At 39.5% G+C, this 14139-nt stretch overlaps 1 protein-coding gene across 1 annotated transcript in view; it reads right to left on the bottom strand.

Annotated features, from left to right (window-relative positions):
- The window catches only part of LOC139697927 (uncharacterized), a 219613-nt gene that overhangs the window by 114920 nt on the left and 90554 nt on the right, over positions 1 to 14139 (bottom strand). Inside the window, exon 10 of the mRNA XM_071596787.1 lies at positions 6158 to 6712. Within this exon, the coding sequence (XP_071452888.1) occupies positions 6158 to 6712 (555 nt within the window). The remainder of the gene's footprint in view (positions 1 to 6157; positions 6713 to 14139) is intronic.

The raw sequence follows: 14139 nt of genomic DNA, 5'->3' as shown, positions 1-14139 counted from the left end.
ATAATTTTTACGAAAAAAATGTTGGATTTTAAAATAATTAGCCATTGCTTTACATTACAAGTGTATTGGAGTATTACATTTTTCAAATTTAAGGGCGAACATTTTTTGAAAGCTAAAACCGAAAATATTATTCTTTCAAGGGTAAATCACAGAATATGACAAAAAAATAAAAATGCCTCGTCAAATGTATGCCAATACATGGACAGGCTAACCAGAGTGCAATGCCGGGTCATCACATTATCTGAGCTTTGTCGCTTGATTACATATTATCTCGATAATCCTCCATAAATCCGGAATAAGAGGCTGTCCTAGTCTGGATCCAGTCCTGGACCAGATGTAGAGAGGGGAAAGGGGAGCTATTGCCCCTGAGATGTTTTTCCACCAGCTTCATATTGCGCAGAATACTTGAAAACGCAACCATTCTAATGAGAGTATCAAGGACATAAAACTCGTGCAGTGAGTAGTGTGGTTGCTGGCTTCCCTTGCCGGTGAAACAGATTTGCAACTCGGCGGTCGAGGATTTTTCATTTTCTGACATTCTGATCCCTAATTGGATAATTATTTAAACTGTGAGTAACTGTGGAGAGCATTTAAACGGTAGTGATTGGAGCGATGTCACTACGGGGGCCTCTCGATCTTAATTAACTACATTCAACGGAATTCTATCCGCAGCCAACTCACCCCCGACTGCACACAATATTTCCTTTCTCAATAATTTACCTTATGACTGCTACCAAGTACTAGTATTGATTGCTCGATGAGCACCAAGGAACCGCTCTCTTAAACTGTTTGCATCTCTCAAAACTTTGGCGTTTTTATATCCTCCAATAGATCTTAGCTTTTGGGGGAAGTATACAGTCGTGTTGCAGGTGGCACATTTACACAATTTTGAAGACGAGTAAAGCCCGGCTTCCTATTCCCAAACACTTTGAATTTCACCTTTCCATGAAAACAGTTCAAAGGATCAAAAGCATCTTTTATCTTCTGCTTAACACCATGAAAGGACCCACATCATGAATAATTATCCTCAGAAATAAATTGCATTCTAAAATATTTTCTGAGCCTCTTTTATGACATTTTTTCCATTGATTTAGCTCTTCCATTTGGTCTTCGTCGCTGAATTTAGCAAAACATTAAAAAATTCTCGCGCTTGCTGAACAAGAGTTTGTGCATTCTCATTTTATTTCTATTTTCTTAATGAAACGTGTGGTTCGAAATCGAGGTACTGGTCGAAGAAGCCACCGGAACAAATATTTCGGGCGGGCAAATTATTATTGATTTTATTTATTTATTATGGCATAGTACCCTGCCAGCCACAGCTAGGGTGTGTGGCAGGGGGTTATTACACTCCAGGCTGATTTGTACCCAAAATAATTTTCCCCCTTACCGCGGTCGAACAATGTTATCACAATCCCTTATCGTTCTTAGAAAAATAACCTCTTAAATCTATCTTTTCTACTCTTAGCCTCTCTAATTTTATTGACACGATCTCTTCTACCGTAGTACCATGGGGATAAGAATACATTTCAATCGTCATCTTGAAGGGACATACTTCCAATTTATGCAAGTGATTTCATCTGTACTTTAACCTTCGCTCCGTGAGTGATTCCCAGCCTAGCTGCCCTAATATTTTGGATACAAAAATAAGTTTATCATAAAAAATCTTTACGGATCTAGCTCCTCCATGCTGCACGCGATCCAATTCGGCAATTAATCAAACTTCGTGAGGATCCCATATACTAGCAGCATATTCTTAATGAGGCCCAACCAGCGAAAGTAAATATTTCTACATAATCTTTTCATTACATTTCCCCAGTATTCTTTTAATAAATCTCAACTTTTGATAGCTTGTACATATATTTCCCGGTTTCACCCAGGATAAATGGTGAGTGAGGGTAACTCCCAGGTATTAAATTGAGTCTACACATTCCAATTCGGTGTTCCCGATGCAACAGACGTTCGGGAGGGAATTGTTATTTTTCCAAAAATTCATCACTACATGCTTTTTTAAGGGAAATTCCGATTTTCAAGCGCCGAACTAGCGTTACATATCATTGGAGTCATTTGCTAACGCTGCTTTGTCTGCAGGAACACGGATATCTCTATAATCCAGCATCGTCGGCAAATAAAGGTTTCTTACTAGTGGAGTTCATGTCGTTAACGTAAAGAAGGAATAATAGGGATCCTATAACAATTACCTCGGGAACATCTGAAGTAACCGCTACTGATTTAAAAATGACAGGGAGGGATTATTAACAGGGCTAAGAATAAAACTATAAGTGAGGATATCTAGACGATTATAGAAGAAAAAACAGGAATATATCAAGAAAGGGGCATAAAGAGACGCAAAGGAAACCATAGGGAACGTTAATAGGAATAGAAAAAGGCCGTAGTTTACACTTCAAAAGATTAGGAAGATAGACGAAAGAAGGAGATACAACACTATGAACACTAAATTACGTAGAAGGTAGCGCAGAGTTGAAAATAAGCTGAGGCGGGAAATTCATTGGGCAAAAGAATCGCAATGAATGACAGTGCGAGAATATGGAAAGTTTACCAAGGAATGGTGAAAAATTATTCTGGTGTGTATTCACCCCCTGCCATACACCCTGGCGGTGGCTTGCAGGGTATATATAAATAAAAAATAAAATAATTGGTGCGCTGTACAGGAAATGAGAAGGAAAATTCCTGGCAAAAAAAAGATAAACATAAATAAAACAATTTCTGGCGTCACTTGGTGGAAATTCTTCATATTGAACTTAAAATTAAACCACTTTGATGTTATAACATCACGAAACCTAGGTCGTAAATAAAAGTTTTTTATGTGGAAAAGCCAATTGGTTAAATTTTAAGGTCAATATAAAGATGAACATGTAAAAACATTAATGGAAGCAGGGAAAATTCAAAAGAGATGGAAGGCATATAAATGAACTATTCGACAAAGACAGGCCTTGAAGCTTAGACATAGGAAAAGAATATGGTATAAATGAGGATTGCTTAGGTTCAGGCATACTTGATGGAGAGCCCGAAAGGTCATTAGGGGAGATGAAATCAAATAAGACCGCGGGGTAGAAAACATCTCCGCGGAATGATAGGTTTAGGGAGGACTAGTTGTTATTGACTAATTCGTAGCATTTATGAGGTAGGAATTTGACAGACTTATGTGAGTACTATGGGGCTACAGGACAATACGTTTGATTTCACACGCAGCTAAAGTGGTCCTCAGGATGATCAAAAAGAGGATGGACAGTAGATTGCTTGGAGATGATAAGTGTTTATTCTGAAAGTGGAGAGGCATGCACGATGCCATTGCAGTAATGAGGTCACTAATAGAGAGGTACACAGAATAGAAACAGCATGCTTGTTTCGTAGACTTCTAAAAGGCGTTCAAAAGACTAAAATGGGTAGAATTAATGAATTTTTTCATAAAATAGGAATAGATTGGGATAAGAGACTAATCCGCAACTTTTGCATGTATCAGACTGCTCAGGTGCGAGCGAGGAACGGAGGGCTCGGATGGGCAGTGCTAGGAAGAGGAGTAAGAAGGGGTGTCGATTATCACCTGTGCTGTTCAAATTATGTGTGGGGGAAATAGTTAAATAGCCATGTGAAGAACTGGAGACAGGGATGAAATTTGGTGGGAATTCATAAAATCAAGTTTGAGGATGGTCAAGGTTTAGTTTTTCAGTCAGCCCAGGGGTTGAAAAATCTGCTGATTGCATTGAAAAGTCAGTTCAATAGGTATGGGATGAAAATAAATATATATAAAACATAAATTATGCGGTTTTCTAGGAAGAGAAAAGATGAGCTAAATATTAAAATAGAAGGCTTGAAACTAGAGCAGGTGCAACTGTATAAATATATTGGAAGTGTTTTGGACCAAAATGGTCAAAGTAGTAGGGACAAAAAGAGAAGAATTACGCTAGGCAAAGGAGGAGGAATTTCACAAGGAGGTGGGAATTGATGGCAGGAACTTTGAGTAAGGATATTAAGAAAAGGTTCGTCAAATTTTTGATACGTAGGGTGAGTTTGTAGGGGGCGGAAACATTATCATTGAAGAAAAATTATAGCCGCAGATGGGAGGCTTTTGAAATCGGAATGTGGAGAAGGATTGAAAAGGTGAAAAGGCAGAAGGGAAAACTAACGGAGGGCAATTCATGGTGGAGGATTAAAGGGGGTTGTTAGGACAAACACAGAGGAGGCTGGAAAGATGGATGAAGAGCATTTTTATTGGGAATGGGATGTTGAAGACTGCGATAGAGGGGAGAACATTAGGCAAATGTGGAAGGGGCAAGAATAGGATAGGGATGTTAGACGGGATGAAGGGAGGAAGGAAGTACACGGAGATGAAGAGGGGGTTATGGTAGTGTTGGGTGTCAGTTGTAAAAAAAACTATGAAATAAACCTGCTGATAACGATATCACATGGAAAGTGGTCGCAAAAGATTAATTATTCTTCAATAATTAATATCTAAAAATAATTAATGTATCCATAATAACATAATCATTGCAACTTGTTCTATCTAAAGCCATTGAAAGCAAGGCAATCATGATTTTATGACTGTATCACTAAAACTCTGTCATCTAAATACCTATCACCACCTGCCTGAGTCCATACCTGTACCGTCAAGTGCCTGCTTTGAACAAATCAAAACTCTCGACTGCGACGTAGCTGAATTTTTTACCTTTAGCAGAAATAATTATGTGCTTTCATTTCCTAACATTTTGCTTCATTTTCCCAAGCTGGTTTCAAAATCTATATTAAAACCACTTTATGACCTTGTAATGCTGAAACCGCGTTTTGAAAATATGGAACACAGAGAGGATGCATAAGGAATGACTTTTAGAGAATTAATCTTACCGATGGTTGATCACTGTCGTTTTGGCTAACCTACCTCAAATTCCATACTTTTTAGATCTTGATACTACGAAAGTAGATCCTTGATAATTCAAGAAGTTTCGCATGATATACAAAAACGAGACTGCGTAAAAAGTATTCAATGATTCACTGAAACAGGAGAATATTAAGCGATCTCTATATTTTTATACATATTTTGTCTATATATTTTACGTGTAGAATGAAATAATAAAAATTTGTGACTCGCGGCACGCCAACCATTGCCATATTACCAGTAACAGGGAATAAATTCAAATTACTTGAAGAGGATATGTGGTTTTCTATTGGATAGACGGGCTGGCACCGAATACACGACCTGGGATCATTTTAGCTCATTTGGTGATCTGCCATATTGACGGCTGCTGGCCAATTTCCATCCGTCATTTTCTCTTTTGCCCTTCAGCCGCGCCACGACACTTGAGCATGGGTGTGGATTGCGCTCTCGTACACGAAATAGGATGGAGCCGGATAATGGGCTTAGGAATTATAAACGGAATCTATTTTATTGTGAACCGCCAAAGAAGTGATGCGTGGCGATGAATATAAATGTTATCAACATTTTTAAAAATATTTTCCAATCCACATTTCAGTTATAGTGGGACAAAGTTGTAAGCAGAGCCACCTACAAAGTCACTCGCACCACGTTACCGAAAAGAAGTCATGAGATGCACGCGTCAATGATATTAATTGTGGAAGTTGCGCAAACATTTCTAAAATTTCTTACCTACAAATTCATACTAATGACGCTTTTGACGCACTCCCAAAATTTCTATCGCTCCATACCATAAAGAAATACGGGGGAAGTTCAGAATTAGAGACCAAAACATCCTAAGCTACATTCGAACCGGCAACATCCGGCTTAGCCACGGAACCTGCAATTCAATGTTTATCGGATCGGAATTGCACTTTCTACATTTTAATGATATATTCGTTCCTACCTTTTTAATGCGATGCCAATAATGTAAAACAATCCAAAACATTACCGAGGTGAGGAAAACAGTGAATAATTTTATTTGGGCTTCACTTTTCGACGGTTGACTCAACATTCTGAAACACACTGAACAGCAACAAGTATTTGCATTCTGTAAAATTCAAAATTAATTAATTAATTGATTGATTGACTTTGGGTATCACTGAATCAATGAAAGCCGCTTTCCAGTCTACCGGTACCGAATACGGCTGCATCCCCGCCATCAATTCAATGGAAATTCACATTTGAATACGAAGGGTTCTACATAATGCTCGCCCTCTCATTACTTGCCTGTGGGCAAACCCCGGCGGCTTCCTCCGACAGTCACCGGAAGCCATGGCATCCGACTGCCCGTCGAATCGAACCGCCTTCCCGGCGGCCCCTCCGAACAGCTCAAGCGGCCGGCTGGTCGAGGAGTGCCTCAGGGGGGAGCGGGAGAGGTCTTCGATGGCGCCGGGAGACGTCTCCCCAGCCGCGAAGGCGTCCTGCTGGAGGAGGTCGACGGCCCCCGCCGGGAGGAAGTGCGTGGAGGCGGCGGCGCTGGGCGTGGGGTCCGAGCACTGCCGGGGCACGCCGAGGCGCCCGCTCCCCGTCAGCTCCTCCCGCCTCCGGAGGCCGTTCTCGGGGTCCAGATAGCTCTCGAAGGAGCGGGAGTGAGGACGGTACGGGTTGGGGGGCGGGCGGTAGGGCGGCGGGGCCGGCGGCGCGGCCCTGGAGCGGCGGAGGGAGGAGCGCTGGGGCGAGGATGTGGACGAGGAGGATAATGGGGCGATGCTCCCACCGTCGGCGGCCCCCGCGACGCCCTCTTCGTTCTCCTCCGGCAGGACGGAGAGTTTCCGGACGGATCTACCGGAGATGGAGCGGAGAGGACGTCAGAAGCACGATAACACCAAGGGGTACGCCGTACAGTAGTATATAAGTGCGAAGTCATGTGAAGTTTAAGTAAATAAACTCCCCCCCCCCTCCAACTAAAGCCCGGTTACAGTGCCTCAAGAAACTAAAGTTTAAATCTAACATCTGGTTGAAGACAACAAATTCAGCTTTAAATCTCTTATGAAGTCCACATAGACCGTTCAAGTGATTGCTAAACAAAATACGGGGTTTCTACCGTTGGGATATTCACGTTCCTTAACGAGCAGTCTTGAACTGTCTATAAAATCTGGCCAGATAAGGGTTATTTTAGATATTTTAGTGCCCCTCAAGCCACCACTAGGGTGTGTGTGGCAAGGGATGAATACACACAAGATTAATTTTGACCCGAATATGACCCTGCCGCGGCCGGACAATATTATTCGGATCTCCTATTGTTCGTGGTAAAAATGACATCTTAAATCTAAGGATAAAGGAATCCAATGTTAATACAAAATTATTTTAATAACACATCATTTCGACGCTGGTCATCAGGTGGACTATACATTTACACGTTCCCCTGATGATGATTTCAATATATACTAAAATAATCCTACAGAATATTTTTCCCTGACGCTTATCACGATGGATTTCATTAAGTATAGCCTGAGGTGATATTCTTTAAAATCATACCTGCCAATATCAAAACATCTCCCTTAATTACAAATTGGATTAAACAAGATATTATAAAACCGCGCCTCGAAGATTTAAAAACTTAATCATCCATCAATCAAATCAAATATCATTGGTATTTTACTTTTACGAACACTTCACAAAAAATGCCCCAGAACCGTATTAATACTATTCTACCAGTTTCGGGAAATTCTAAGGGGCTTCCTATGTCGAAAGTGCTTACAATTTTTGACCTAAGAGACGCTTAGAAGCTTTCAGAGGAAGGAGACTACTTTTATTACGGACCGAACTTCCTACCGACCTGTATTTATGGTGGTCTTAGCTATTCTTTGTCCACATGGAAGCTCACAGGATATAATTAGACGTATTTATGATTCGAATTTTTTTCTTTGAGATGAACTAACGGATGAGGTCATATGACACCGAAAACTTTACACCATAAAATGCATTGCATAGAAAAACTGCCATTCCATACGCGAAAATGTAACCCAAAGCCTTTGGGGTATTCGATGGCAAGCTTACCGAGCAGACTATGTAGGCCAGTACGTAGGGCCTACATAGTCTGTTCTGCACGTCAAGCAGAAATGGCATTAGATAGGGGCACCATGAAACATCCTTTAACTTAGAGGGATTTGGACTCAGGGTTCCAATTTCCGGTTGGATATTCCGTCACTCTTATCCTGCCACAAATGATAACTTCAGGTTCGTAATCTCATTCAAAATTCGACTTGAATAATGAAGTCTGTAGCCCAAATCTCACAGTAAGGCGATTGATTTCTTGTGTGACCAAAGGCAGCCAATGTTTAGTGCGACAACTCGAACAATGCCCTTCTGCCAGTGTTTAATTAACAAGCATTCGTATCGATATCTCTGCTTCATGATTTCATTTTTCCAATAGATTATGAAATTCAAACATTTAACGAATGATGATAGTGAACCTTAGAAGTTAATGAATTAGAAACACGGTATTGCATAAAATATGGAGGGGACTGCATTAAGTAACTCGGAACAACTTTCAAATATTTATTTAAACATTTAGCAGACTCTTTTAACTCCAATATTTCATAGAGCACACATGCTGGTAAAATGTACCCCTTTAAAATAAGCTTCATTGAACGTATTTTGGTAAATGCAATGGATAATTGAAGGAAACGAGAGATTCGCCATAATTTGGGGTGCATTGAAAACGTGGAATAATTAATTAGAGTGATTGGGAGGAACTGATTTATTTAATAATAAATTTAAATTTAAGAGTTAGGTAAAGCATAATGATCCTCTATATTTTCAAAAATTTCCTAATATGTGAAAGCAAGTGTAATAAGGTTACTGAATGAGATAAGACACGGAATCATTAATCGCGACGAGTACCATAGAAACTGTAACTATGAAAGAAGAGGGGATTGGAGTTCTCTCCCGAAGCCAAAGATGGGATAACTGAAGTGTTACAATGTATCACAAAATTAGACCACCCATGTAAAATAAGATTAAATTACTTCGGAGCTACGTATTATGGAAGGTGGAAATGAACGGTATTTATATCAATGTAAGTGGCGTGAATCTACCTCCTTTCCTTTGCTTCTCAGGTTAATGCAATATATAAATGCCAATAAAGGTGATTTAGCATTTTACAGTTAGAAAATACAAACCATACACATTATAAAATCGCTCGCGAGACGGGATCCGCATATATCGGAATCTTTCAGTTTTAATAATTATGTTTTGCATAATTCCATGCACATTTTTTGTGAATTTTTAAAGAAATGACAAGTTTGAACCTTAAAGTGTGTATTATACGTTTAGTCCAACATACGAGCGCGAGCGATAGGTAGACACCAAAACACCCTTTCCATTATTTTGTGAGTTTGTTCGTTTTTGCTTTATTCACGTGCCGGACTAGTCTGTAAGGTGGCGAGTTAATAGACCACTAACGAAAATGAACTATTAAAGATATTGGGATTCTATTATGAAATTAATTTTCCAATTTCGTTCTCTGCAATTTATTTTAACAATTCAGCTTTTAGTTGAATGCTCTCATAAAGCATCCCGATCAATACCAGAGTGAGAAACTTCATGACTATTTTAAAAGCATGACTCGAAATTAATACGCTCAGGTTAACACGCTTAACACACTCGTTATTATGTTTATTCAATTGAATTAATAGAGCAGATACAGGTTGCTTTCAAAGTAATTGACCTTCACCTCATTTCATCACGAAATTTTGAATAAAAAATTGATGCTCAATGAAACAAATTAAACAAATATGTGAACTAACGTCCACCAGACGTCGGAGATAAGGAGTTAATGAAACCTACAACACAAAATTAATCAAAGTGACGGTAAATAAAAGTTCTCTTGGCCGATATCCGTAGTTGTTATGAAATAAAAATTTTACATTTACGTTGTAAACGTGTTTATTAATGCTTGGTACCAGCCGCTTCGCATTTCGACACAGGTGGTAAAGTTAAACCTACAGTACACCTAGTACCCGCCATAAATGCCTCGATTGTTGTTTGGACTCGTCGTAGCTTTTGATACAGTTTCATCAAAGACCGAAGCACACGAGTAAGATCAAAGATAGATTATGCTTCTCCACAGCACCGTACACCACAAGTCGCACTAATGGTAGAGCCAATCGTGGCCATCATATAGAACAAAAGTCAAAAATGCTGTCTATCCAAATCTTAAAGTTCTTGACAGCAAAAGGTTATACACGTACGTGTTTACGCGTTTATTTTTCATAAAGACAATAGAGTCACAATTGAAAAACAAAATTTACCTCATGTACGTATTTTGTTTGCTAACTTCAAAGGATGGTGGGTTTTTCTCTTCCCATCCGTAATTATACAGCTAAAATAATAAAATGTATATTAAGACTAAAAACCACTGATTCATTGAATTCCGCATTAAAATATGACTAAAATACCGTATTGATTGCCCAGACCAGTACTCCCAGTCTACAGCATGATTCGGCCGGAAAGCCCTTCAGTTCCGCGCGATTGAGATTCTCAGGGGTTATTGCAATTAGAGTACCGATTATGGTAGGCTATGGATGTGCACGAAGACGATTCACTGTCACCTTTCCAAGCCTCACCAAGCGAGACACACCCTTCCATTATGCACTAAAATAAAATTCTCTTCAATCTCTCACAATATCTAATCCCCTTAATTCTTTCCAAAATACTTAATTATTTTCCTTCCCCTTCCTCGATTTCCTAACTTCTTCCCGTCTATCACAGTCTTCAACACTCTATCACCAATCACATCCCTCTACATCCACTTTAACTACCTCATATGGGTTTCTAACAACGGCCCTTTTTTCTAACCATAGTGCTAAGAGTATTTCTTCGCTACCCGTCCATTTTACCTTCTCCATCCTCCTCCACACCCATGTCTGAAAAGTCCATCATCTCACCTCCTCGGCCAAGTTTACCCATATTTAACGAAGGATTAAGGGTGGGGGCTAAACTCAGAATACAGTATCATGAAAGCTTTCAAAACTCGGCATTGGATAATGAGAAACCTCAAAGGGAGCATTAGAGTAGCTAAGGAAATGGCGTATAAGACCCTGGCAAGACTAGTTTTAGAGTACTCATCACTTTTATGGGACCCGCACGAAGAGGAAATGTTACAAAATTGGAGAAGATACAAAGAAAGGCTGCCAGCTATAAACTGAGGAAGCATAGGAGGATGGGGAGTGTGACTGAAATGTTGAAAACGCTAGACTCGGAACCTTTGCAAAGTAGAAGACAAATAAGTAGACTTTGAGGAATGTTCCGCATTCTGAAGTGAGAAAAAGTGTGGGCAGAACTGAGGAAAGAGGCCGGAAATCCAAAATTTTATTGAGAGGACCGATAACAAATTCAAGATAGAATGCCGGGCACAGAGAACGAATAAAAAAATTTCATTTCTTAATAAAACAACTGTTTATTGGAACAGTTTACCTGTAAAATTATTCGAGCCCTTTCCTAACAGTGTAAATACTTTTAATATTAGATGTAAACAGTACATATAATAATTTGATTGATGTGTTGGGTAAAATTGTATATAGCAGCTTAGTTTTGATATTTTTCCTGTTGATTGTGAAACCGATTCTGATGAGATGGGGGTATTCTTTTTTTTGTGTTGGAGACTGGTGTTTGGAAGTTTCCTTTGAGTGTAATTTTTTGTTCACTGATTTTATTTATTATCTTTTGTGATATTGATTGGATTTGGGATGTCATGTTATTTTTCCAAGGCAAGTTTAGTTAGTAATACTTGGGACTTGTGTGCCATATGACATTTTCTATCTGTACATTTGAGCTTTAATAATAATAATAACAATAATAATATCCCTACCGTTATGACCATACAAGGTCTGCCTCAAGAACTTATTTTTCCCGGATAGAAGGACGGATGGGCGGCGGTTTCTTTAGCTGGTTCGAGGGAGGTGAGTCTTAGGAAAGGCCGGAGGCCGGTGGCAGTTAGCCCCCAGCCTTGGCGGAGTGCGGATCGTTCGTGTGCGAAACCTCTATTACATGATCTCGTTACGCTCCGTCATGAACCGGTTTTTGGTACAGAGCTATGCTCTCATATATTGTGTGAAACTGGGAAAAACCGGTTAAGAGACTCATGGCATGCTCAAGGCAGTTTCAGGTGATATCGCCGTGGAAGATCGGGTGTTTTTAAGTGGCGCAAGTTGTTTCGGGAGAGGAGAGAATATGTTGATGACGCTGAACGCACAGAACGCCCTTCGACCTCAAAAAGTGAGGAGACTCTTGCATGAGTGAAGGCTTTATTTTTGATGAACTTTTCATCCCTAAAAGTGGACTCCATAGACTTGTGACCGAAAACATGGGCATGAGAAAGGTGTGTGCGAAGTTGGTGCCGCGAGTGCTCTTGGACGAACGAAAGGAAACTTGCACGCGGATCTGCCGATAGCTTCTCGACCGTACCTTAGCCACCCTACAGCCCTGACGTTAACCACCGAACGTCTTCCTCTTCTCCCGCCTTAAACCCGTGCTGAAAGGAAGGATTTGAGGCGGAGGAGAGTGATCATCCGAAAAACAAATTGGTATTACGGATTCTCCACCTACAACCAAACCTATTTCTAACTCTTCCCATGTCATATTCTCTGTTTCCTGCGTGTATATAATAAATGGCCGGGTGACACTGTGTAACCTTATCTTACCCCCCCCCTTCATAATACTGCTGATTCCGGCTACCAATTCACCACTCGCCACTGTGCAGTCCCACAAAACCGGATGGGTTTCGAATAATTCGCCAATTTCAACATTGTACTCATACAATATATTCTGCGATACAATCATTGGCCTCTCAAAATTCACGTTGCCAACAAGTGCATTCCGATTGTAATGTTTCTTTCTTAAAGTTACCGCATTTCAATAACGGCATTACGCATACCTCTACCTTTTCTAACTTGAAACTTATTTTTTCCCAAATAATTAATCACTCTCTTCTACTTTTTCTTGATTACCCCAGGTTCCACCTTAGGCGCGTGGGAAATCAGAGTTTTTGTTCTGCGGTCCTCAACTGCGGATTTTTTTCACTTTTTGGAATAACAATTAATACTGTCCTAACAAAGTAATCAGGTCAAACTCGGTTTCCATAAATACTACGAATGAGGCCATAAAAATTCAACGTCCAAAGTTCACAAATTTTCAATACTTTCTTACGATAGGGAAAGAACCACTTAAGCAGGAATGCATTTCAACAATACCTTTTTAAAGGAACAAGCGTATATGACTGAAAAAAATTATTGAAGAGATAGATATTGGATCGATTGATTATTTGCTACCGTGGAAAAATAAAACTGTTTAAAAGAAAATATGCCAAAGTCAAACATAGGCCTTCATGACAATTTTTTAACAAATGTTACAGTAAAACAAACTCAGATAACAATCAGTCAATAAATTGACTGTAAATTGCCAAAATGTGGATAGTTCAGTCATTCACCGAAGAATTTAAATCAATGCATTGATAAACTGACTCTATTCTGCCGCGAGCAGAAGCAGGTACCTACCGCGGCCCGTTGAAAACATTTTCATGACTCACATTCCCGTTACCACTGCGAAGAAAAGCAAGAGGAAAAGATTTTGCTTGAAACGGATCATACAGATAATTTAATATAAGTGGTCTTATAGCATCCTATACAATATTGTCACCATCGGAGAGACCTCTATCTAAAATGCATAAATTTACAAATAGCTCGATGGCATGTTAGCCGCTGTTGAACGCTTTATAACTCCAGATACGTAAGTGCAGAGTTGCCTCAATTACCATTCCCGCATGAACATACAAGTCACAACTACTTTCTTTCTGGATTGGAACAGGAAAAACCGTCGGAATGGTGAGTAATAATCGTGTGAATACTCTATTTCAAGCGTCATGTTCACTTGGAACTGCAACGGAGTGAAACTAAAGCCGCAAAAATTACAGTTTGAAACATTCGTTTGAATGAAAATGAATGCTTTTTTTGATCGCTGGGTGAATAAATTTAACGGTAATATGCTACGATGTGACCATGAATGGGAAAAAAATGAAGACGTTTTGATTTTTCTAATAAATTGTTCCGCTGGTGACAAAGAGGTCATATAAAAGCGGTTATTGATTGTAATAATGTCATGTCTATTTTATATAGTTATTTTGATGGTCCGTAAAAAATTTACTCAAGCAACATTAAAAAATTGTGAAGTTGCGAAGCAAACATTTTTTAAAAAGAAAAACATGAGGT

The sequence above is a fragment of the Hetaerina americana genome, unplaced genomic scaffold (genome assembly GCF_022747635.1).
Source record: "Hetaerina americana unplaced genomic scaffold, ioHetAmer1.1.p SCAF_8, whole genome shotgun sequence".
Taxonomy (NCBI): Eukaryota; Metazoa; Arthropoda; class Insecta; order Odonata; family Calopterygidae; genus Hetaerina; species Hetaerina americana.
The sequence above is the reverse complement of the archived record's forward strand: the minus strand, read 5'-3'. Positions and strand labels throughout refer to the sequence as shown.